Source organism: Syzygium oleosum, unplaced genomic scaffold (genome assembly GCF_021117445.2).
Source record: "Syzygium oleosum isolate NSW1041296 unplaced genomic scaffold, Sole_v2.1 Sole_v2.03, whole genome shotgun sequence".
Classification (NCBI taxonomy): Eukaryota; Viridiplantae; Streptophyta; class Magnoliopsida; order Myrtales; family Myrtaceae; genus Syzygium; species Syzygium oleosum.
In genome coordinates this window covers 9,638,668-9,664,745 of record NW_026607487.1, presented here as the reverse complement: position 1 = coordinate 9,664,745, position 26,078 = coordinate 9,638,668, and the positions used below count along the sequence as shown (strand labels likewise).

The window sequence follows — 26,078 nt, the reverse complement described above, 5'->3', positions numbered from 1 at the left end:
TGGCAACGATATCAAGAATAAATCGACTTGTCATTTTGTTCTGGAGTCACAAAGATTGCTATTGCATTAGGTTTAAACTGTTGCAGGCTAACTACTTTAGCTTAGCAACCTTTTCGCCAACAAAATGAGAGCCGTCACCGATTCACCGTAGTTGGGACAAAGTTACCTATATGGTCATGGTCACTGCAGAGAAGAACATAAGGGAACTTTTCCTGGCTCAAACAATGCGAAGCTCTCGGATGGATAAAAGCTAAGATGAAGTATCCAACAATTCAGATGACGCATCTAGCGATTTGGATGGAGTTCTTATGAGTTTCTTTCACGAGTCTCAGCATTACATTATATCAGTCAGAGCCGCATGCAATTAGGAACAGTTGATGAGACTCAAGAACTGTCATGGGAATTGCCTGCAAGACGACCCTTTGATTTTTGACATCTATTGTACAACGACAATCAGCTACCCTTCTCAGGACTCAGAAACTAGCTTTGAGGAAAAAAGTAGCGCATCTTGCAAAAACAACTTTGTTTATTTATGATTACTCCAGTACCTTCCTGATAAATGTAGAAGGAATGACGATTATATGTTGAACGTTGTTCACAGGAGACAGATTGCAATCCAAGGATGACCATTTGGAAGCCAAAGCTGATGAGGTAAAGCTTGCACCTTTACTAAAGAATGTTCAATTTGCAATTTGCTGGGTTAGTAGAGTTTGACCTGCATGTGCACGCAAAAGCTAAAGAAAAATTCAATGGTCTCAGCATACACTAAAGCCACAAAGCTTGGACCAATTGACTTCCTAAAAGACACGAGTAGTTTCGTAAATTTGCTAATATAGATGGCCAGGACAAGAGGACACATCTTTGCCAATAATGCAGTTGCCCATCTTGACTTGAGGAGAGTTGGGAGACTTCATTGACATTTACGCACATCTGATGATTACTTTCCCTCAAAGCAGCAGTTACAGAATGATCTGAAGGGGGACTTCAAACCCACCTGTAAGAGGTTGCTAAACTGTAACATCTTCAGCATTAAGAGAACCTTCGACTCTGTAGCTATATATATCACTGCAAAACAGAAGCCAACTTGTAGGACAAAATTTTGTGATATGACATGAGACATGGATTAAGGTTAAAGATACTCCGATTATCAATAAGGCAATGAGTTCTTGAATACTTGGATAGAACATGTCTATATGCTGACTCAATATCCACTAACCCACTGGCAAACAAGCATCTGCATATACATGCCTTAATTAGGCAACCTGTTCGACAGATCAATTGAAGTCATACTGCTCTATTTGAAAAGACCAGACAACATGAGAGACGTCTCTAATGGGGTAAAGGACACGTGCATCGTGCATAACCCAACTTCTAGCAAGTGCAATTAATTGAAATCCAAGAATAATCCTGAAAGAGGGTATAATTCGATTTCTCAGTCATCAGAAGATGCGTGAAATTTACTCCTAGACTGGTTGCTCTTTCAAGTTTCAAGCATTAGTTTTGTGACCTGGGCATCTTCGAACCAAGTGATCACAAATTGTTAGTACTATTGCTGCCGCAAAAAACACTAGTTTCACGATAAAAAATTGCGAGCGGTTCCCTAGGAAATGTCGCTGCTTAAAGTAAATGGCTTTATCTCCAAATTTTCGAGATCTCGACAGTCATTGGCATGGCAAAATTAAGTCCTCACTTTTGTGTAACATGATTCTTGCTTCCCCAACAATCACCTCAGACAACCATCAGTCGGGACCCCGAACAACCAAGACAACCATTAACGTGATGTCTAACCATACAGGAAAAGAGAGCAACACACCACACATAGCATAGAGATAACAGGACTTGTAATCGATGATTCTGAAGCTCATCCAGAACTGAATCTGCCGATGAAGCACCTATAGTTATGGCCCGACATGCAGAGCCAGGATCCAGATCCACGGACGATGTCTCATACAAGGCTGCGAATCTTGAGCGCTCGAATAAGCTTAAGCTAATCACACCACCTGGTGAGTTCTTTTACCATGCACACGACAGTAGAAAGATTATACAGCTGATGCCAGGAAATGTGACTGCAAATCTTCCAATGGAAAGAGAGAGGCAGACAAAAGGAATCAGCAAACTTCATATGAATTTGTGAACAACATCCCATGTAGGCCAGTGGCATGAAACAGGGAGTGCGCCGCGTGTGGCGACAGAATGTGTTCCGTTCTAAAAACCAAGCACAACTGGCATGCTCCCGTCTTTCCTTTTACAGTACTGAAGAATTCCGGAGGAAAAGGAGAGGACTACAGCATCAAAGCAAGAAAAGCACACTGAGGAGGGTAGGAGGGTGAACAAGAACAGGTACGACCTCCTCCAAACAAGAACGTCCTTCTTTCAGGGTAAACCCCATCGCTTTGCAATGAAGATCACCGTCACTAAGAAACGCACGGTGGATTCTCAGGACACGCGCATCATCTAGCTCGTCCACACGCTGAGAGTTGGTCGGTTTCCGGTCCCAAAAGAAGAGACATTTGGAATCATGCAGCGATCGAAATCCAAGTTCAACAACGACCCGCCAAAGTCGCACGAAACGGGAAATCAAAATGGTAGAAGTTTGCAGGCGCACGTGCGGGGCCGCATGCCGGATCATCAAGTTCGGGTCGCGAGTCGTTCCGGATCCGGATCCCCCGCGGATCCGAATCCGGCTTACCGCGATTTCTTCGGAGTTCCGGGTCGTTTTCGGAGGGGGGCCTTTTTTTTCTATCGCCCCGAATCCCCCGAAGAACATGTTCCTTAACGAGGAAGTCGGGCGGGAATGGGCCTGCGGGTCCCACTCTCCCTCCCCGCAGTACGCCCACGCGCCACCCGTCGTGCTTGGATCGCACGCGCTGTGCATCGACTGCCGGTCGCCCACTTGCCGCCGCGAGCGAGATGGCATGGGGGGAGATCCCGCTCGTCATGGATCTCTCGACCGGATTCGGCTTCGATATCGAAGTTCCCTCACCGCGGCGTCCGGGCGCCCGGTATCTTTACCTCCAGGCCACGCGACCGTTACGAGTTACGGAAATTTGCAACGGGATGGGATGGGATGCGACGCGCGCGCCCGCCTCCTCTTCCCTTCGGGACAGCGGGATACGCAGGCGGGCGGAGATAGCAAATTCTTGGCAGAAGTAGAAAATTCAGCCTGCGCAATCCAAAGCCAATGCTAATGTGTTTTTTGTCCAGGGGAAAACAAAATAAGGAAGCAAAAAATTCTCGAAGGATTGATGGGGATCTTTGATTTGGGCCTTGGGCTGGGCCCAACAACCCCGGCGCGTGGAGTGCACGGCCCAGGAACCGCGCCCGGGGAGAGCAATCCCCTGGCCTCGGCTCGGCTCGGCTCGGCTCCCCGTTCCCTGCGGCTCCCAGCGAACAAAATGAGCACCAACTCACCAGTCATCGTGGCATCCAAAAAACAACAAAGAGAGAGAGAGGAGAGAGAAAATCTGCATCATCTTTCTCCTTGCCTTTTTTTTCCATCTACTACTTCGCTCCATCGACCACCACCGCGCACACACTGCACACGCTCGCACCTGCCAAAAAGCAAAGCAAAGCAAAGCAAGACAGGCGGCGGCGACGACAAACCGCGATGAGGAATCCGTCGTCGTCGGGAGGGACGAAGACCCCGTGCTGCATCAAGGTGGGGCTGAAGCGGGGGCCGTGGACGCCGGAGGAGGACGAGCTCCTCGCCGGCTACATCAACCGCGAGGGGGAGGGCCGGTGGCGCACCCTCCCCAAGAGGGCCGGCCTCCTCCGCTGCGGCAAGAGCTGCCGCCTCCGCTGGATGAACTACCTCCGCCCCTCCGTCAAGCGCGGCCAGATCGCCCCCGACGAGGAGGACCTCATCCTCCGCCTCCACCGCCTCCTCGGCAACAGGTAACCCTCCTCCTCCTCCTCCCCGACCCGATTTCGAAGATCGTCGAGTCGGGATCGATCCGGGTTTGAGCTTCTCTCGATCTTGGCTAGGGTTTCGTGCATTCTTGAATCTTGAAATGTTTCGGGAGGGGCCGATTAGGGTTTCGATATCCTCGCTCGCTCTGGTCGCTCGCTTACTTCTCTCTTCCACTCACTGATTCGCCACCAGCGCCTGCAAAATTTCCAGCTCTCTATCATCTCTCGCAGGAACACACACTCTCACTCAATCGCTCGCTCACTTTCTCTCACATTTTCTTTAGCTTCGTTAAGGATTTACATCCATAGTACCCAGAAAACCACTCGCTGATTAATCAAGAATCTCTGCGGAATTCAGCTAACGAACTTAATCTCTCTCTCTTACTCATCGTGTCGCGATTTTAAATCTTATCCTGACCTATGTTGTGTGTGTGTGTGTGTGTGTGTGTGTGTGTGTGTGTGTGTGATTGCACTATGATATATAGGTGGTCTTTGATAGCTGGGAGAATCCCAGGACGGACTGACAATGAGATCAAGAACTACTGGAACACTCACCTGAGCAAGAAGCTCATCAGTCAAGGGATCGATCCGAGGACACACAAGCCGCTCAATCCAGAAACCCAGAACTCCAGCAGCAATCCTCCGGCGAAAGCTCCTTCTGCCAAACCGGCACCTCGCCCCCGAAGCCCTAACCCTAGCCCCATCTCTTCCGGCCTCGAAGAAACCAGCAGCGGCAGCCCAGCCATCATCAAAGTAAATGATCAGCTCCAAAGTGCGAATAACATGGAGGCTGTGTACCAAAATGGGACTGCGGCGGCTCACGGCGGCCAAGCTGGTTATTTGCCGGGTGCCGAGCATTACCATGTGATGGGCTTGAGAAGCAGCCACCACGGACTGTCTAACGAGGAGGAGGAGGACCTCAACTGCGGCGGGGACGATGTGTTCTCCTCGTTCCTGAACTCTCTGATCAACGAGGAAGCATTCCCGATCCAGCACCAGCTACAACAACAGGCAATCGGGTCCTCATCGGATTCGGATCCCATGGCTGCAGCACCTGTTTTCGGGATAGGCACTGGCTGGGAATCTGCAATCATGTCTTCGGTGATTAATCAAGACAATAATAGCAGGAGGGTGAATGAACAGGTTAAATAGCAGCATATGTATATCCCGAGTTGGAGAGTACTACCTATCAGCTGCCATAAACTATGAGGTCTCTCAAGGGTTTGGAATGTCATTCTATGTGTGTTGTGCCGATTCTTGTTTAATCTCTTCAATCAGCTGCTTATTTATCACGGCTGATTTGTTGTAATGGTGTGTGTTATTTGATGTAAACAAACCTTGCACTCAGTATTGTACTTATTTGATATATAAAGATGCGTGTTGATATGCCAAATGCGTTCCTTCATTGACTGTCTTGCATTTTCCGGAAGAAATCGAAGAATTTCCTGGGAATCCTACAAGAAATTTATAATTACTTGAGGGTTCCCGCTTGTTGGTTGCTTAACTTTCTTGAATCAGATAGTTATAAGTTGTGGTTAGTATCTCAATTACTATCTCATCCTAAAGCATCAAAATACATGAGGACGTATGCCTAGTCATCACTAGAACTTTGCTTTTGATTATCACTCAAAAACAATAAATCCAGCATGTCAATACTTCAATCTACCCGGTATAAATTTCGTCTATTTTTCCTCCTCATACACGACAATTGACTTCCTGTGGTTATGCAGTAACCACACCAAGGTAGCCACAGTAATAGACACGTACGCCTAAGCCTGGACAATAATTCTCGGAAAGTTTTAAAGGAACTAAACATTTTCCGATTCAACAAGGCAACAGTTTCGCATATACAAGGAAAACCCATTTTTCCTGATATTATACATATATCTGAATAAAAGCGAAGAAATTGACACCAACAGAGAAAACAAAGTTGTTTACATATTCACTAGCACATATGAACGAGCATTGTGTAGTTACGACTGTTCTACGAGTCAGCAAGCATTCATATACCGAAAATTTGCAGCAAAAGACAAAGGAAATGCATTGCATGCTTGCTCAATTTCGTTCTAGTGGACATGCTAACAGATTTATTTAGTGATAGAGGCTAGAGAATGCTAAGAGCCGCAAAAAGGAAACCCTAGTCATGAGGGTGTGCCATGTTAAGCAGAAACGAGAGTATTATGATTACATTAGGCTTTAGGTAGACGGCATTGCAATAAACTAGAAGGTTTATGGCTCTACGATAGTGTTTGAATTCAGATTGTTATCCAGCAAAGGTGTGTTACCCCTTCTTGGTTCATGGTCATGAACCGCTCTTATCATCCTATTATGTTCTTCAGTTGTGTTGTATGATACTTTATCTAAGACAAACTGGCCATAGCTGTACTTTAACCCACGTAGGTATGTACTAGACAAAGGAAATAGATTTTTCATGAATAATTACCATTAGAGTATTCCAGAATCTATGTACACGAGTTTTCTTAGTTACGTCAATAGTGAAAATTGAGACTCTTACACCACATTAATCATCTTGTTAGAGCATTCAAGCCTTATATCTTATATTCTTAGCATCATCAGGTTGCAATAGATTCATTTCTACAAGAGAACATTGATTCATGAATAATTACTATTAGACAAACTGGCCATAGATGTACTTTAACCCACGTAGGTATGTACTAGACAAAGTAAATAGATTTTTCATGAATAATTACTATTAGAGTATTCCAGAATCTATGTACACGAGTTTTCTTAGTTACACGAGTATTCCAGAATCTTTTGTCTCCTCAGGTATGAGGTTTTTGTGTTCGGCTTCACTCTTGTACTTTGTGCGTTGAAAAGTTATACCACTTACCTTACCAAAAAAAAAAAAATTGAGACTCCTACACCACATTAATCATCTTGTTAGAGCATTCAAGCCTTACATCTTATATTCTTAGCATCATCAGGTTGCAATAGATTCATTTCTACAAGAGAACATTGATTCATGAATAATTACTATTAGACAAACTGGCCATAGATGTACTTTAACCCACGTAGGTATGTACTAGACAAAGTAAATAGATTTTTCATGAATAATTACTATTAGAGTATTCCAGAATCTATGTACACGAGTTTTCTTAGTTACACGAGTATTCCAGAATCTTTTGTCTCCTCAGGTACGAGGTTTTTGTGTTCGGCTTCACTCTTGTACTTTGTGCGTTGAAAAGTTATACCACTTACCTTACCAAAAAAATAAAAAATTGAGACTCCTGCACCACATTAATCATCTTGTTAGAGCATTCAAGTCTTACATCTTATATTCTTAGCGTCATTAGGTTGCAATAGATTCATTTCTACAAGAGAACATTGATTCACTGTGCTTGTTCTAGCAATTTAGTTTTCCAGCTAACGGTTCATGCATCCTACCTAACTATTGACATAGACATGCTCTAGCATGGATGATAGTTCATATTTAGGAAGAACTTAAACCGGTTGATCAACTTTTGTACTTCATTTTGAGCCCCACGAGTTTATACTTTTAAGGTTCTACTTCCCTGGTCAAGTTAGAAAGGATGAACTTATATAAAATATCGCCAAGTATAAAAGTGAGCATGTGTAGCCTTGAATAGGTAGGGTCGGCAAACATGGACGTATGGCCGCCATTTTTGCACCAAACTCCAGATAATGTTTGTTGTACGATAATCGTTCATGAAGCTCGAATGCTGGCCTAGTTTCATTCTATGCATTGTTCTCATTGATATTAATGTCAGCTAGACGTGTAATATCTGCTAAAGTCATTCGAAGCATTGAAAAGAAACCCTAGAAGGCCAGAGCAAATTACAATGAACTGCTCTTATCGTCTTATTATGTTCTTCCCTAATGGTGAATGATATTATATGTAACATATAAAAAGCCACAGTTGTACTTTCACTCATGTAGGTATGCACTAGATAAAGGAAATAGATCTTTTGTGGATAATTGCAATTAGAGTATTCAGGAATCTCTCTCCTCAAGTTTCGTCTGTTATGTCGACAGGGAAATTAATGACCACTGGATTATATTAGTAATCTCGTTAGAGTGCTCTAGCCCTATGTATGACCTTGTTAGCACGATCAGGTTGTAATAGTTTCATTACTGCATGAGGACATTGGTTTCACTATGTTTGTTCTGGCAATTTAGTTTTCCAGTTGACGATTAATGCATTTTAGCTAGCTGTTGTCATAGGTGTGCCTAAGCTAGGATCATAGTTCATATTAGGAAGAATTTACATGGGTCGATCATCTTTTATACTTCATTTTGAGTCCGCGATTTTATATTTTTAAGCTTCAATTTCCCTGGTTAGATTAAGGCGAAAAAATGGACCTAGGAGAACCATTTTTGCACCAAGAACTCGAGACGAATGTTAACTTTACAGTAAATCATTCATGAAGCTTACTTGCCGGCTTAGTTTCATTCTACGCACTATACCCATTAAACACCATGGTCCACATGAGATATCTACTTAAGTCACTCGAGATATTGGAAAGAAACCCCAGAAGGTGAAAAACATATATAGTCATAACCTAGGACCGGCTCCTCCGCCGTTGATAGCTATGGCGACATCAGTAGTCTCTTAGTAGGCAAATTATTTTCTTGAAGATTGTTGAACTTTTTGTGAGGATTACGGTGCTTTAGCGCTAAAATTTTCAGCTATAGTGTCTTAGGGGCTCTAAGTCATCCAGGTTTTTTTTAGCGCATTCTGAAGTTATCCTTCAGGATTCCCTTATCAGCAAACTCATCAGATTGATCACCTTGAAGGGATGCTTATTGTTTCGTTACAGCAATTTGATCGCATGCCTATATAGCTAGAGCTTCTCATCTAATAAATGAACAGTGTAAATAATTGTTCTTCCAAGTAGCCGAACAACGTACGTCACCACTAATTTGCTCCGTGAGGGACGTTTAATCGAACATAGGATTCGAATTTCACTGCAGTAATATCGGGTTATCGAAGTTTCTATTTAAACAGCTTTAACATTCACCTAGCGTAGTACACATTCATGCAGATGTAAAATCTTCATCTATCCCAGAAGATATCGTCTACGGACAAGAAATAAGAAAACAGCCACAGCGAATGAAGCATATAGTTACCTTAGCAAGCATGCACACTCGTGCAAGATTTCCCCAATTGAACTCCATCTTCAAGAGCGTAGAGTTGAACCACTAGCTTCCTCTCGATGTCTCACCCATTCGTGCGCGGAGCCTGTAATAAAGAGCAAATATCTTCGTATTCAGACCTCTTGCATTTGCATGGAGGACGTTCATCGTCCGCTAACGCCTCGGTAGGTCCGAGCTACTAAACGATGAACTCCTCCGCAATGTCTATGCCGAAGCATATTTCGTTGTTCCAATCATGCGAACATTGTCATAATGCACGGAAAACTTTGCTACTTGGGACTTAATTAGACATGATTAGTGGGCGAATTCTCGAGCCTAAAACTATTCATCCGGGCCTCTCCATCTTATTCACTAGGGCTCGGCCTTGCCCTAGCCCAAACCCGCCATTCAAGATTCTAAAAGAGATGGAAAAACAGAGAGCAGTCCAGAGGAGGACGGGTTGCTCCGGGCCCGGCCCACCCAAAAACTAGCAAGTAGGCGACGGCGTAGGGCGGCGGCGGCGGCGGCGGCGGGGGTGCGTGCACCGGACGGCCACCTTCTGCTGAATTTTCTTCTTTATTTTTCTGGGTGTTTTGAACGGCCGATGACGATACTGTGCCAGCAGTTGTGACCTAACCAATCATTAAAAAGGGAAGACTTCCTCTCTCGTATGCGGACCACCCTCAGTTCAAAGCTTCGGAAGCCGGAAGCTCAACGAAACTACCAGTCTCGTTATACCGACGGGGATTGGTAGATGGGGTTGACTTTAATGGGCGTCCAGACAGACTTCAGCGGGCAACGCAAAACCGTCGCACCACTCGTTTGACCACCCCTTCATTTTCCTCCTCCTCTTCTTCTTACTTTATTTCTGTTTAATCCTTGGTAAAGAAATCAAAGGGCATGTCCCCAGATGAAGAGCGCCCAAAACAAAAACCCCTCCCCCCCCCCCCCCCAAAAAAATATCTTTCCTGTAGATTCGGGATGTTTCGTCGTTTCTCGGTATGTAGGCGGCTAGGTTAAATTAGATGACTCCATACGGTATGCGTCGTGCAATGTTTGCTCGAACGCCATGCGCGCTAGGAACATAAACTGTTGCCGAGCTTGTTAAGAACGAGAACCTTGATTACTCTGAATAAGGTAAAAAACCAGGATATGTGAATATTGCAGTCATATTTTCTCAGCTCTGTTGCGAAGTGGATTCTAGTGGTGGAAGCTTCATGATGGACACTTAAATCTAATCCATCCCTAAATTGCTGTATCACGTTTTTGTCCCCATGCTAATCTACCAGTAACGGCCTATAGAGCTTACTTTCTTCTTCCTGGTTATAATGCCCTACGGAACTTACTAAAACCATCTTAATTTAGTCTCGAAAACACTCTCTTTCCCTCCAAGTAATCATCCATGCTCAGTTGACTCATTCCTACCATGCCTGATCAAAAGTTTTTTTTTTTTTCAAGGCAATCAACTTTACCATATATAGAAAAACTAGGCGGCCCGTTTCATGGAAATCAAGATCATGAAGTGGGAATCGGTCTACGGAAGTTGGATTACTCTTGGCTTTTGATTCATTCCTGTGATTAAGAATTGATTCTGATTTTGCTGAACCCAAAACATGGTTCTGCTCTGTTTCTCTTCTGCTCTGTTTCTTTCCCTACTTTTTTCTCTTTTTTTCTTTTTTGAGGTTTTTGGCTAGCTATAAGCTTTAACGTTATCTTTCTGGACCTTTCTGGTTGCAGCCGTAACTTGAAAAGAGTGGGATACGGCTCAAAACTCTATCTCTATGTTGATTGCGAAAAACTGTTAAAATCTATAATGTTCTTTGTCTCTGTCTTTTATCTTCATGTTCATATTCTAGGAATTACAAGCAATATTATCTTGTGCTTTGGTTTTCTGTCACTTTGGCAGATAACCTAGCCACAAACTTAAGAGGTGCCTTAAGTTAAGGCATTCCTGTCTACTACCTTTAAATGGACATGAAAATGAGTTTACTCTGGTCAAAATGCAGCTGGCCGATGCTCAACAAATATAATGTACTTTATAAATGTGTATTGTTCAGAGACTGTTCGTTAACGTGATAAACCCGTCATTGCATTCTCGTGACGGGAAAAAAAAGAATGAACTCCGGAGTCCAACAAGCATGCAGGGCCATGAACACGAGACGGTGGTTGAGACTAGGACGGTATCTACAAACGCTACATACGAGTTAAAGCCGAAAGAGTTGCAGACTCCAACCATCCAAAACTTAGCAAGAATTAACAACAAAAACACAGAGCAAGAGACCAAACGAAAGACAAAAGGAAAATAACTTCGCGTAAGCAGCCATCTTTACGTGTAATGTGACAAAAATATCCCACGAATTCGAAGTCCGGCGAGCACAGCAAAAAGCAGAATTTCTGGTGCACCCAAGATAGGCGAACTCACCTCCATGAGAAAGCCCGCATTCGAGAAAACCATGCAGCAATCTGCCATCACTGGAGCTCCCTCATTCCGCAGCAGACGACGCATTCGGGGGGTTCAGAACATATGATGACACAATGATCATCTTCCAGATGGGGTCTCCTGGATAAAGCGAAAAGAAAAGGAGATTTTGCAGGGGCCGCGAAGCCAAAGGAGATTGAGCGAAGAGAGAGATCTTCAAAGGGTCGGGAGGATCCTCTCCCCTTGGCCCCTGTGCTGGTTCTTAATATATTGCCCCGGGTCGTACGAGGGAGGGAGGAGGGAGGGGGATGACCGACACGTGTCAGTCGGTCGAGGGGCGCGGAGGACTCGGCAGATCCCGGCAAGGAAGCGCCCGCATGCGCGTTGGGCCTCAGGATTCCGCGAGGATTGACCGGTAGATCGCGGGGGGGATTACCGGCTGCGCCCGGTTGTCCCCTCCCCCCCCAACCCACCCACTGGAATGGCCAACCAAACGTTCTAACCGGATGGGTCAGAATATGTTAGACAGAACAACCTTTCTTTGACATCCCCTCCTGCTTCCAGGTTCGTTGCTTTTGACACGAGATTCCTGGAAGTAGAATCTGACTCCTATTGTACTGTCCATCTCCGAAAGGGTATGTCGTCGGCAGGATCTAAGTACGTTAGGGGTCGCATGCGAAAAACCCGTCTTACAGAATTCGGGACGGTCTAAACGGGAGTAGGTAGGCCCCTTCAGTAAGGCGATCAAAAATCCAGTTTGCCCCCTATTCGGTGTTTGCTTCCATTATGGAAGGCATAACATCACGGCATTGCGCGGTCGGCACTCGGCAACCACGTCCGACTCTTCCCATACCGTTATCACCAAAAGGTACGTTGACAGGATCTAAGTACGTTAGGGTCGCGTTACGAGAACCCGTTTTAAGAAATTCGGGGACGGTCGAAATGGGAGTCGGCCCGGTCGGTACGGCGATCGGAAATCGGCTTTTGCATCTGCCGAATTCCCCGGTATTCGGTGCTGCTTCCACCCTCGAAGGCATAAGATCGCGACATTGTACGGTCGGCACTTGGCAACCGCGCGAATATGCGCATTACCGCTTGGTTGTAACACCATTTACGTGACATCTCTTGATGTACCTAGCTCGCTGCTGAAATTGCCTCTTGTCTGAAAATTCAACGAGATCATTACACAGGTGAATTTATACAGTAATGTCGCTATCTCCCCCCCCCCCCTATGCTCGTTAGCATCTCCTGTCATTTTATCTCTTCCCAGCTGGAACCTTCTCAGATGGACTGGGATTACAAGGACAGCGCAACTAGAGAAGATCCACAATTAACAAAACGTCGTCGGTGTTGAATCGTCTCCTACGTTTTCGATATTCTCGTGAGATTTAAGGTATCATAGAAAATATTAAAAGAGGGAGGAGGCGGAACAAAAACTTAATTGCAAGTGGAGGGCGGTGGCGGTGGTCCGGGGCGATGGATTTGGTCGTCCCAAATTATGAGTTTCGAGACCTGCGCGGTGACGAACTTTATAGCAAATGAATTGTGAAATAATTAATAACAACAACTATAATAAAATAATGGTAACAATAATAATTGTAGTAATAATGATGATATGAAGATGGGAGAATAGACTACCAGTCAAACTCAAGGCAACCTACGGTCAAATACCCCCGAAGTCAAAAGGTACGCAAAAAAGGATGCGATGATGCCATTGGGGGCTCGGCATCGACGACCTACCATTCCATTCCGTACCTCGTTTTATACTAATGGAAAACTCGTGACAATTGAGCGTCACTTGGTGTGCGAAAATAAAGTCCGTCCGTCTTTGATATATGACGTCGTTTTTGTCGAACCTACCTTCCCTGTTGAATCGATGGCCGGGGATAGGTTTCTCCCCCATTGCGAGAACGGCACGACAATTCCTGTCCCGAGCTCCGGCCGGTTCGATGGCCTGAGGACGGGATCGGGGACGACCGACCTGGACGCGGCCCCGTTCCCGCCGCCCGGCGCGAGAGGCATTCCGCATGTGGGCCGCCTCCCCGTTCGAACAGGAAAGGAAGAAGGGAAATTCCGATTGGGGGGTGGGGGCAGAGGCTCGCGGCAATGAAACGGACACGGGATCGGGGAGAGATGGGAAGGTTAGATGGCAAAGAGTCGCGTGGAATTCGAAAAGGATTGCTAGAAGTAGAAATCAATTTACTGTTCGAAATTTTGGAATGCAATGATTTTCGGTTTGATAATTAGATAAGGGAGTGATGGAAAGGTACTTGCCAACTGCTCTTGCCCAACACAAACGGCAGCAAATGGGAGATAATTATTAATTTTTGGCAACCACAAAAAAAAATTGGAAATAATTATTGAGACTGAACAGCATATGTAAGTCAGTCAAATTATTGTGCATTTGCTAATAGGCATGCGGCCTGCTGTAAAGGGATTGAGGGATGGGGACGCTCGTATTACAGGTGCGGGGTTCGACTTTCGTGCTCTACAAGAGGCACATCAAAAATCAAAGAGTAAGGAAAGTTAGAAATGGGACAGATAAAAAAAATTTGTCATGGATTTTATTAGAAGAGAAATGAAGCCAAAGGATTGAACGACGGATGGCCTTGTAGTAATTTCCCTTATTATAAAAACAAATTTAACAAATTAAAGTTGTACGGGGACGTTTTGAATGAACTTCGAAAGGAATGCGACCAAGCAGCATCGCCCTCCCCGACAATAATCGAAATAATATTTAAAAAAAAGGGGGTTGATTTTGGAAACACGAGAGAACACTTCAGGTTTATAATCTTTACGTGATATAAAGCACTGTCAAACTCTGAGGACGTAACGTTATTCTTTGTAGTTTAAGGAGATAAGGGATCTTAGTGGTAAGCAATTAAGCACTATTAAACGGGTCTGCTTAATGTCGATTGTGTTTAAATATTTTATTCAAGGGGGAAAAATTACAAAAAAAATATTAAACCTATTGCATTGATAACAATTTAGTCATAAACCTTTCGATTGGATCAATTTAGTTATAAACCTTTTCACATTGGTACCAATTGAGTCCATCCGGCCAATTTAGGCCGAAAATTGCTGAAGTGGACGCCGGCCGTCCTTTTTTTATAATTTTTAAATATTTTTTTCGAATTTTTTTCTTTTCTTTTTCCTTTCCTTTTCTTTTCTTTCTCTTTTTTTCTTTTTTTTTTTCTTATTTCCCTCCGCTAGACGCCAACCTTCGTGATGGCCGGCGGAGGTCGCTGACCGCCTGCAAGGCCCCTCGACCAACCTCACCAAAGGCCAGTCAAGGCTGGCCTCGCTTGTGACCAGTGAGGGTGTCCCCGCCTTTGCTGGCCTCTAGCGAGAGGTGGCCTCGCCTGTGGTCGGCGAGGGCCGTGGTGAGGGTGTCTCGGGCCTCGCCCTTGTCGACAGCCAGTGACCTCCACTGGCCAACATAGAGGCTAATGACTGGTAGAGTGAAATAAGGAAAAAAGGAAAAAGAGAAAGGAAAGAAAAAAAAAGAAGGAAAAGAGAAGAAAAAATTAATAAAATATTTAAAAATTAAATAAAATGTCCGCGTCAATGCCAGCTGTGCCATATAAGACGGTTGACATTCACTTCAGTAATTATCGACCTAAATTGGCTGGATGGACTCAATTGGTACCAATGTGAAAAGGTTGATGAACAAATTGATCAAATTAAAAGATTTATAACTAATACCAATGCAATTGGTTTTGGACTTTTTTAGTACTTTTCCCTTATTCAAACGCTGGCAAGAGTGAAACCTAATGTCCAACTCAAATCCTTCAAATCCCAACTGGGCTAGCTCGACATGTCACACCTTAGCTTGACGCAGCCCAAGGCACTTAAAGGACACAAGGCGGCACGAGCCTAAAAGGGTCTTTTGTAGCAATTTTTTTTTTGGTACATGTGCATTTTGTGCATTTTAAGTTATAAATCTTGTCATGAAAGTACAATTGAATCCTAAAATCTATACAAAGTGCAATTAAGTCCTAAAATTTGTTAAATTGGTGCAATTGAGTCATTCTGTTAATTTCGTCTAACTTGGCTAACGAAAAATATTGACATGGTTTTTTAAAATATTTTCTCTCTTCTACGTGGCTAAAACACAAAACATAAGGTTAAAAATGACGTCGTTTTAGTCCAAATCTGATTTTTAATACAAATTTTATATAAATTAAATTTAAAAAAGCTAAAAAAAGGTAATTGGAGCCAGTGGTGAGGGCCGGTTCATATCGGCGCAGTTCTTGATTCCAAGTGTGAACCCACCCACTCAGACCAAATTGATTTTTTTTTTACATTCTTATTATTCCAAATTTTCAAAACCCTAATTCCCATTCTTTTTTCGCTCAGACTCAGTCAAGTACGCTCGTCGCTCACCCCTCTCACTCTCACTTCTCTTAGTCTTAGTCATGCAGTGCTCACACCTCTATCGCGGCTTCACGCCTCTCAAACTTGGTTCTTGATGATCATTATAGCTTAGGAAAATTCCAAATAATGGTTCAAAGTGGACCTTGTATCAAATAATGGCCTGAAGTAGTCATGACAGTTTTAAATAAGAGTTTGACCTCACCGGCCGGCTGAATATTCGGGCCAATCAAGGGCATTTTTGTCCAAAGGCAATTTTAATTTTAAGTTATTTTTTACTTTTTTTATATTTTTTCTCATTTCTTTTTTTATTTTTTCCTTTTTGTGGTTTTTTCTTTCTTCTTTGCTGGTGGTCGGCCACCAGCTATGCCCGAAAAGGGCTGGGCAAGGGTCACCTTGCCAATGACCAACAAGGGACGGCCTCGCCTAGGCGAGTCGTGACCCTTGTGGGCAAGATCGCCCTCGAAAGCTACAGGAGAGGGACGGCCTCGCCTCAGCAAGGGCAACCCTCGCCCAACCCTCTCCGGGCATTGCCAGTGCCGGATCACTGTCCACCAGCGAAGAAGAAAGAAAAAACCAGAAAAAGGAAAAAAACAAAGAAAAAAGGAAAAAAAAAGAAAAAAATTCAAAAAAAGGCAAATGATGAAAATGCCCTTGATAATCCGGAAAGTCAAGCCTTTCTTTGAAACTAACATAGCCACTTCGAGTTCTTATTTGAAACAAGATCCACTTCATACCCTATTTTGAGAAAATTATGGCTTTTCAAGCCTTTATTTGAAATAAGGTCCATTTTATGCCCTTATTTGATAAAATGAGGCATTTCAGGCCCTTACTTGGAATTTTTCCTTATAGCTTTGTTCGTTCATGTTTAGCTTATCAAGAGCTTGTTTTATTAACATCACTCGTATAATAGTTTAGATTATACAACAATACTTGCAGTTTTCCAGGGAATATGAAAAAAAAAAAAAAGGAGATTTGGCCAGTTCCTTGACCCACCTAGGGACCGGATCGGTCCGATTCCCGAGTGGGTCCAGAACCAGATGGGCTGGTTCTCGGTTCCCAGTTCCACTTCTAAGGGGTGAGAAGCTTGATGATCACCCCCGGTCATTCGTTAATTGACACTCGACAAAATTTCGGTAAAAACTATATTTGACTTTTATTTTGAAAAAAAAAAAACAAATTGGAAAGGGCAAAACCGTGCTACGTGGATCCAGCAGAACGTTGAGCTTGCAGAATTTCCGACCACTGATTGTTTGACTTTGACCCATTTCCACGACAACCGCTCGAACTGCCTCTCTCTCTCTCTCTCTCTTCTCTCCGTGGAAGCGTCGAAGGGCGTGGGCGTCATGGCGAGCACGAGCTCCCCAACGCTGCACCTGTCGACGGAGCTGAAGTTCCCGTTCGACCCATCCCACCGGAGAAGCCGGAAGATCACGGTCGCTCCTTCCTTGTCCTTCGGCAAGACCGACCGCTCCCCGGAGCTGATCGCCCTCCGATACCGCCGACGTCGCGCTCCCGTTCCTCCGAGCTCGTCCCTGTCCAATGCCGTCCTCAACGAGCACACGACCCAGGACCGGGTCCGAGACGACAACGCCCCAAACCCACCACAGCTCGAAGTCCAGAGCCGGTGAGTAATGCGGAATCGAGGAACGTGTGTGGCTTTCGCGACGCACAATCATCGTTGGGTTGTGAAGTTTCGGTTCGTTTCTCGGGTTTTGAGTATCTGAAAAGCGGGCTCCTTTTCTTGCCTTCGGTGTGTGTTGCAGAATATGGACTTGGAGGGGCTATTCGATTCGGTATCAGTGTTGCGGAGACAGCGGACCTGCTTTGATTCTGATTCATGGTTTTGGAGCGAACAGGTCTACACCGTTCACATTTCATTATCAGACAAACTATTTGCTAGGTATTCATTGTTTTGATCGCTTGACAATACATTGCTCTGTTTTGTGTCTGCATTTATTCCCATGTTGTTCCTTTTTCTACGTATGAGCTTGAAATTCCTTCTATGATGTTGCTGGTGTTATTATGGCAGAGTCTCGTCTGACAATATCTGTGAAACTTGAGTGAAAACTGATTTGTTTTATTAGTAGCGACAAAATTGGGTATGACCATTTATTTCTTGATTAGATTGTGGAACCTTAGATGCATTGAGTAAGCAGGGGGACAATTTGTTTCATGTAGACTCTACTTGAACTGTTGGAATTTAGTCACACTGGTTTAATATCAGGTGGGGTGTATCTCCTATGCTTCAAAACAGAAAAAGTTTAACCATGCGAATGCCATTTAGTGTGCATTTTAAGTACACTTTCTTCTATCTCTCGAATCAAGATTGATGCGTCTGTTGCTGATGTGCCTGTCCTTTTCCCCAGTGACCATTGGAGGAAAAACATTCCAGTTCTTGCGAAATCGCACAGGGTATACGCCATCGATCTGATTGGTTATGGATACTCCGACAAGCCAAATCCTCGTGGTTTTGGAGATGATTTGTTTTACACATTTGAGACATGGGCGACACAGATAAGCGACTTCAGCGTTCAAGTGGTCAAAGATAAAGCATTTTTTATATGCAACTCTATTGGAGGTAACGAGCTTTAGCTTCGGTTATGCTCAATTTTAGTGTACACCTGTAACTCCATTCTTGTATCTGAAAACAAAAGGATCAAAGGATAAGTGCACTTCGCGGATGTGATGGATGAACATGAGGATGGGATATACAGATTTTGATTTTACTGGTAGTATAGTACTTTTCATGGTGCATTACATTATGTTGTAGGAATAAAACATCTATTTCCCCTTCTCTGGGCTCTTCAATATTTTCATGCCGGCAAGTTTTCTTTTTTTTTTAGCAGTGATGTGAGATTATGGTGAAGATAATTCTTGCCCCATTCTTCAGATAAATGGTTCAGCATATGCATATACTTGATAAATAGAGACCTAAACCACAATTCATTTGTGTGCTTAGTATATGTTCTCTCTCATTGATTCTGTTCTCCATCTGATTGTAGGAGTTGTTGGCCTTCAAGCAGCTGTGATGCAGCCGCAGATTTGTAGGGGTATCGTCATCCTGAACATCTCTCTTCGGATGCTTCATATTAAGAAGCAGCCATGGTATGGAAGACCTCTGATCAGATCATTCCAGAACTTGCTGAGGTGAGACTTATTGTCCCTTCTTAGAAGATTAAGCTCTTGCTGAGCGTCTTAAATTTCTGAAGCGAGTTGCTGTTGTGACAGAAATACATTGGTAGGGAAATTCTTCTTCAATTCTGTTGCGACACCAGAGTCTGTGAAAAGTATCCTTTGCCAGGTAAAAAAGTTAAAATTGCACCGAGTCCATGACGGCGCAGAATGAAAGCATTTCGCCTCATCTTTTTCACTGAGTTGAGTGCTATTGATGAACTTTGCCACAGTGCTACCATGACACCTCCCAAGTGACTGATGAATTAGTTCAGAAGATCCTTCAACCAGGACTTGAGCCCGGTGCTGTCGATGTCTTTCTCGAATTCATTTGTTACTCAGGTGGTCCACTTCCGGAAGAACTACTGCCGCATGTGAAGGTCTGTTTATTTTTCATTAACAATCTCAAAAGCTATGCGGTGTCGTCATTAGAAGATAGAGATTGTGATGATACTTAAAAGCTCCTTTTATTGTCGCTTCTCTTTGTCAGTGTCCTGTTCTGATAGCATGGGGAGACAAGGATCCATGGGAGCCCATTGAGCTTGGAAGAGCCTTCAGGAGTTTCGACTCTGTGGAAGACTTTGTGGTGCTCCCTGATGTTGGTCACTGTCCTCAGGTCTCTCTCTCTCTCTCTCTCTCCCTCTCTCTCTCTCTCTCTCTCTCTCTCTCTCTCTCTCTCTCTCTGTGTGATGAAGATTAATGTGGAGGTTCTATTGAGCATCTGTGAGCATTTTCCCTTTGCGATTGGGTGCCGAAACTCGACTGGTTCTGTGCTTTTGTTCTGACACTTGATACTTTCTGCAAACATTCTGACTGGCTTCCTTTTGTCTCTTGCAACACATACGAAGGATGAGGCGCCCCATCTTGTAAACCCACTCGTTGAATCTTTTGTGGCTCGTCATGCGACGCGATCAACTGCATCAACATAATGAATTGGAAGACCATTCTTTGTTTGTGAAATTCATTATAGATGATACCTTCCTTTTTTTCAGTGTCCCTCATAACGATTGGTGTAAGAATGCTTAAGAAATAGTGACAATTTGTACTGCACTGAAATGCTGCTGCGAAGCAAGCCACTGCTTCTTGATGAATGCGTACTTCTTCATATATTACCTCATCTTATGTGGGCTTATCACTCTCGCCCTTGTATGCTCTTATAATACGACTTAAATTATTCGACCAAAAAAAATATTACTCGACTAAGGCAACAGTTTTATAATCAATGTCGTTGGTAAATTTTCAGGACGATAATCAAACCCGAGACTCCAATTTGACATCTGATAGTTTCAGCTCACCTTCCGAGATAATGTTATTTGGAAGATTAAGGCGGCCAATTGATGGCATGCATGGTGCATCAAGCATCGTACCTAAATCGTCCTTTTGCCATGCTTAGCCTGGGAGATTTGAATGAACATCACGCTTTGCATTTGAAACCAAGATTTTTCACTTCCCCTCAATCAAGCATCGTACCTAAATTGATGGCATGCATGGTGCATCAAGCATCGTACCTAAATCGTCCTTTTGCCATGCTTAGCCTTGGAGATTTGAATGGACATCACGCTTTGCATTTGAAACCAAGATTTTTCACTTCCCGTCAATCAATGAACAAAGCTTGTCCTGACCTGACCGCGCACTTCTTGTGATTTGCATTATGATTAAGGGTGAAAACACAACTCTTCAATTCTTGAACTGTATGAAACCGCCCCAAATTGGAGAGAGACTTCGAAAACCAAGTTAATGCTTAACGGGGGTTTCTCATTTCGGCATCGACATGCCAAGACATAATAAGTCTTTGTAGATGGTGAATTATGAAAGTGGGTTGTTCTGTGTCATACAAAGGACAACCCTGGTGGCATTTGCATTTCTATACTAACATCAATAACAACAGCTGAACATATAGTAGCTTAAGTATAATGCTCGTATCAAATTCGTTGAAAAGGGTAACAGGACATCTGTGAGAGACAAAAAGACAAATTAATCCCGACAGGGTAGGAACTCCATGTTACTGCAGGAATAGATTCATCTGCATTTATGCATGGTTGTTTTGCAGCATGCCAAAACCGAAACACGAATTATGATGAATAGAGAAAATGTATTTGTTTCTGCAGTACGATACATGAACTGTACATTAACCTTGATCAGCAGGCCATGATAAAAGGTAATTCTACAAATCTGTGACTAAAATCACAATTTTTTATCGATGCTTAGTCATTTTAATAAGTGATGGTGATTTTTCAGTTTTGTTAGTAATTTTCATTTTCCTAATAGTAACTTCCTAAATGTCTTGGTAAATCCACCATAAAGAGAGCGCAAGAAAAGCTGGAATTCCATTAATTGATGTTCAAGCAATTAGTTTGTTTTTCTTTGTACTTTGCAAACTGCTCTATTCGAGCAGAAAAGGAAGGAAATAAAGCTAAGGCTGTTAGTAGATCAATCTTAGAGCTATTGCTTCTTCTAATTGACAATACCGCAAACTGATCCTATCAAGAATCATAACCGTGCACCAGTTGATTTGAAGAGCGAGTCAAAGCAGCTTGAATGGCAATATTTAACATTACTTAACTATTCTCATCCGATACCCATTGATGCCTCATTGATAGATTTTGAGGCAATTCCTATGCATCTGTAGATGTGAGGAAAACGAGATTCAGGGACACGTTCACTCCTTTCCTTCTCTTCCCCAATCAGGAGCCAAATTTCAGAGGAAGAGAACTCCATTTTTTGCCTCTAGCAAACATATTACCTAGTCCAATAAAGAAGTTTAACATCCGCGAACTCCTTCAATTTGAGGTCTCGTGTCTTTTTCGACTTACAGAAAAGGGCCACCCCAGGGATACGCTATGATGGTCACAACAAATTAGGCAAATGTCTATTTGTTTCACTTGCAACGATGTACTGACAAAATTCACCAAATATAACGACAATATCAATATAGCATTCATGTTAAGAGCTAAGAGCATCATCCTTAATAGTATCCAATAGAGGGAAGATGCACTGCAGGCACGGCAACTTATTGGTAGGCAACATATACACTATGCGAAAAAAAAAATTAGAATTGCAAACATTCCACCATGACTTGGATTGCGAACAGAACCTACAAAAAATCAAATTTGATCTTCTCGGGATCTGCCAGTTAAGTGATGGGGGGGTCTTTGAGACACCCAGTATACAGCATTTAACATAAAGATGTCAGGGACAGATACGAGGTGATACTTTCCCATTCGGGCAGTCTTTTAGTTGAAAAAGCCCTCTCTTCCCCACATTGATTTCGTCATAACCTACCAGGATTTTAGCACATCCTGTTTCTACTTCTCTCACCTAAATTAGCAAAATTGGAGCAAACGATGTACATTCAGGAAAAGTCACAAAGTGCACATGCATCAGATGAAGAACAAATAACAGATATAGACGCGAGTGCTTTCAAGCACTCAACAACTTGGAATTTCCAAGAACAAGGAAATTGCATGAAGCTGAAGAATAGTACAAACAGATCGGCAAGTTTATCGTATTGGCATTCAGCATCTGTATGAAGTAACAGGTACATGTAAGATGAGCTAAGATGAACTCAACCTTCTCACTCAAAAGAAAGAATTGAGAGACAAAAGGCATAGCAAACGATATGAAACGACAAAAGGAAGAAACGAAAAGAGTGTTCTCCAACCTGGTCAGCATGTATTAATTCCATCCTTGCAATCTTTTGTTAGGTTATAGAATGTCTCCACACGTGTCTTCGCTCTATAGAGGACCTCTGTATCAACTGCGGCCCTCATGTAACCATCAAATTCTACAGGTCTTCCCTTGTTTAGAAGCATTGTCTCATTATACCACTCGCTTGTATTTGACCACAATTCCCTGTAATCATCAAGCAGGTGTACTGTGTATTGAGACCTCAACTTATCAAAGTAATTGTAAAAAGGCTCGTTAGTTGCAATGTAAAGATTTCTCCAAAGCGCAATCAATCCCTTAAGCTTTAGCAGAAGAGCATCAGGAGAAGTGTCAGCATCAAGATGAGGCCAGAGCTCTTTATTCTGCGCTTTCTCACCCCGGACCACGTGTACTGCATCAAAATCCCAGTCCATTCGCCCACTAATCTCCGAGACTATATTCATCAATCTCTTTGATTTCCAGAGCGCATGCCAAGGCCTCTGGATGTATTTTGCAGCTTGCCCTTCACAAACCCTGTACCAGTAATTCTCTGGTTCTGGAGCATCAAACTGTCTCCATATAATTGTACTCTTATCTTTCCTCAGTTGCATTGGGGTAACCTTATATGTCGCCACCTTTCTCACCGGCACCTTTTTCTTATGGCTCTTATCCCATCTCTTCTGATCCTTAAGGAACTCGCTCTCCTCCACAATCGATGCCACCTCCTTCAGATGTTCGAAGTCAAAATAGTATCTAAAATCCTTACCCTCCTCATCCTTATTACTAGGATTATAAGTTGCAGGCAAGCACATATTCAAATCCAGCACAAACGTGCGGTTTAAGTACATAGCCTCTCCTAATCCACACAGAAAACTCCACAAATAATGATTCATTTCCTTGCAATAATCCCCACCACGCGAATAGTACAAGTACCTCCCCTTCCTAAAGTTCGCATCCGATCCCAAGCTCGGAATCGTATCGTTAATCTCATCGTCTCTAACAGGTGTCGAAATTTTTGCTCTGGTGCCCCTCGTGGCATTCGATCTACTCGGTCTACGAGCATTGATGCCCGAATGCCAACCACCGGAATGCGCCACTTTATACTCGCAATTGTCTCCAATCTCCATCTTAAACCTCCTAAAATCCCTATACTTCCTCCAAGACTTCTCCTTCTTGTTCCTGAACCTCCAAGCTACATCGCACTCATCTGGCTTCGACCCACTAACTGGAGCTTGATATTCCAAGAACACGATGGACTTAAAAACCCGCAAATTGAACTTCTCGACCGCGATCAAGATACGCGGGTCGGAGCAATTAACGGCCCCTCCGGCCATTTCATGGCAACCCGGGTTCGCTTTCGAGGACGGACCGAGGATCCCCTCCTCGGCTCTCTCGATGGCGGCCTCGGTGATGGGGTTCGGCCCGGAATCAGGGGAGGCCGCCGAGAGCTGCAGATCCTCGCCGGTGTTGAGGAGGGAGTTGTCGTTCTTGAAGGTGGCGTTCTCGCTCTGGGTGAAGAGCCTGGTGAGGGCAGGGGCGGACTCGAGCCAGGGATCCGGGGGCTGGTAGGTGATGGCGATCACGGTGAAGATGAGCACGGAGAACACGAACACGGAGAAGCAGAGGTTCCCTATCAGCTTTATCAGGTTCTGCCCGATGGGCTCCGTGATCGGGCTCGAATCCTTCATGGGTCTTTCTTGTTCTTCCGCTACTTGACCTCCAACCTCAGCAAATTCCGTGCGAAGCTGACACAGAGAGAGGAATTGGGCAGTGCGCACTCACCTCTGAGGCTCTGACGACGAGAGAAAAGGATGGGATTCTTGGGAGAGATCTTGCGAATGGGTAGGAGCGAATCTTGGTTCAGTGTCTCAGTTCAGTCTTGAGTCTGTGCTCGCCGTGAGTGGAAATCTTGAACGAGCTTCGTGCTGGTGGGGGGTCAATGGTGTCTTCGGGTTCGCCGAGGGGCTCTGGATCCTTGTTTTCTAAGCCAGCGGTGGAGGAGGAAGAAAGGGAGCGCCGGAGCCAAAAGAGAACACGAATACAGAAGAATGAAAGAAATTGATGGCAGCACATACATAATTTTTTTTTTGGATACATTTTTCATTTGAGATATGTTTGCTAAAAATCTTAAAATTTATTACGAAAATATAATTGAATCTTAAAATTTTCAAAATGTGCAATCAAGTCTTAAAACTTATCAAACAAGTCTTAATATTAACACCGTCAATTTGTCTAACAGAAAATGCTGACGTAGCATTTTTAAATAAATTTCTCTCTCTTATGTGGCGTTTTAAATTAAATCAAAAGACTAAAAAGGCTAAAATTAAAAAAGACAAAACAAAACTGAAAAAGAAGAAGAGAATGAACTTTACCCGTGGGGCTTAGCATTTTTAAATAAATTTCTCTCTCCTATGCGGTGTTTTAAATTAAATCAAAAGACTAAAAAGGCTAAAATTAAAAAAGACAAAACAAAATTGAAAAAAAAGAAGAGAATGAGCTTTGCTTGTGGGGTGCCGCCGCTCATCGCCGTAGGGGCCGGTGGAGGTCGCTGACCCTGGGCAAGGGTGGTCGGACCTCGCCTGCCCCATGCAAGGGCCAACGACCCTCACTAGGCTCGGGCAAGGGCGCCCAAATTTGGGTGATGCCGGCGCTTGCTTGGGCCTAGCGAGGGTTGCCAACCCTAGCCTAGGGCTGGTGAGGCCTCACCTAAGGTGAGCGATGGTCGCAAGCCACGAGTGAGGGTCAGTGTTGCCCAAATCTGGGCGCCCTTGCTCTGGCCTAACAAGGGTTGTCAGCCCTCACCTAGGGCTAGCAAAGCCTCACTCAAGGTTGACGGAGCCGGCAAGGCCTCGCCTGGGGTTGGCAAGGGCCAGCCACCCTCGCCCAGGGCCAGTGACCTCCGCTAGCCCCTCCAGCGATGGGCGGCGGCACCCCATTGGCAAAGCTCCTCATTTTTTTCAGTTTTGTTTTGTCTTTTTCAAGTTTTAGCCTTTTTAGCTTTTTATTTCAATTTAAATCAGATTTGAATAAATTAATAATAAAAAATGCCATGTAGGAGAGAGAAATTCATTTAAAAATGCCACGTCAGCATTTTTCGTTAGACGAATTGACGATGTTAAATTTAAGATTGGATTGAACCAATTTAACAAGTTTTAGGACTTGATTGCACTTTTTTGAAAGTTTTAGGACTCAATTACACTTTCGCAATAATTTTTAGTACTTCCACTCATTTTCCATTCATTTTGTTATTTCTAGTCATTCTCTTTTTTTCAATATCATTAATGGCTCTTTGATGGCTCCCACCCTTCTAATTAATGTAGATTAATAGATGATTCGAGCAACTAAAAAATAAAAATTCCTCTTATCAAGTCTAAAGCGATAATGGTCTATAATGTCATTTACAATATGGATAACTACGTGAATAGTTCATGAACTTTAACTT

At 43.6% G+C, this 26,078-nt stretch overlaps 3 protein-coding genes and 2 long non-coding RNA genes across 5 annotated transcripts; 2 read left to right on the top strand and 3 right to left on the bottom strand.

Moving 5' to 3' along the window:
• Nucleotides 1–647: 647 nt before the first annotated feature.
• On the bottom strand, nt 648–2,715 carry LOC115679161 (uncharacterized). Its single transcript, XR_008816259.1, has 2 exons — nt 1,814–2,715; nt 648–1,065 (listed from the first exon to the last, which is right to left on the bottom strand). It is a non-coding gene; the product is annotated as an uncharacterized LOC115679161 (long non-coding RNA).
• An 892-nt stretch (nt 2,716–3,607) lies between these two features.
• On the top strand, nt 3,608–5,302 carry LOC115679154 (transcription repressor MYB5). Its single transcript, XM_030602744.2, has 2 exons — nt 3,608–3,894; nt 4,395–5,302. The coding sequence occupies exons 1-2, from the start codon at nt 3,608–3,610 to the stop codon at nt 5,059–5,061; spliced, it is 954 nt and encodes a 317-aa protein (XP_030458604.1). The 3' UTR covers nt 5,062–5,302.
• LOC115679160 (uncharacterized) lies at nt 3,894–11,682 on the bottom strand. The gene is made up of 4 exons (XR_004005472.2): nt 11,447–11,682; nt 9,019–9,130; nt 4,465–4,993; nt 3,894–4,105 (listed from the first exon to the last, which is right to left on the bottom strand). It is a non-coding gene; the product is annotated as an uncharacterized LOC115679160 (long non-coding RNA).
• A 5,430-nt stretch (nt 11,683–17,112) lies between these two features.
• Nucleotides 17,113–20,100, top strand: LOC115679285 (pheophytinase, chloroplastic). The gene is made up of 8 exons (XM_030602887.2): nt 17,113–17,444; nt 17,584–17,676; nt 18,187–18,398; nt 18,823–18,967; nt 19,049–19,121; nt 19,225–19,371; nt 19,482–19,607; nt 19,840–20,100. Exons 1-8 carry the CDS (start codon nt 17,164–17,166, stop codon nt 19,918–19,920), a joined length of 1,158 nt encoding a protein of 385 aa, XP_030458747.1. The 5' UTR covers nt 17,113–17,163; the 3' UTR covers nt 19,921–20,100.
• Nucleotides 20,101–22,469: 2,369 nt separating this feature from the next.
• LOC115679144 (uncharacterized) lies at nt 22,470–24,699 on the bottom strand. The gene has a single exon (XM_030602730.2). The coding sequence runs from the start codon at nt 24,322–24,324 to the stop codon at nt 22,657–22,659; it is 1,668 nt and encodes a 555-aa protein (XP_030458590.1). The 5' UTR covers nt 24,325–24,699; the 3' UTR covers nt 22,470–22,656.
• Between the last annotated feature and the right edge of the window lie 1,379 nt (nt 24,700–26,078).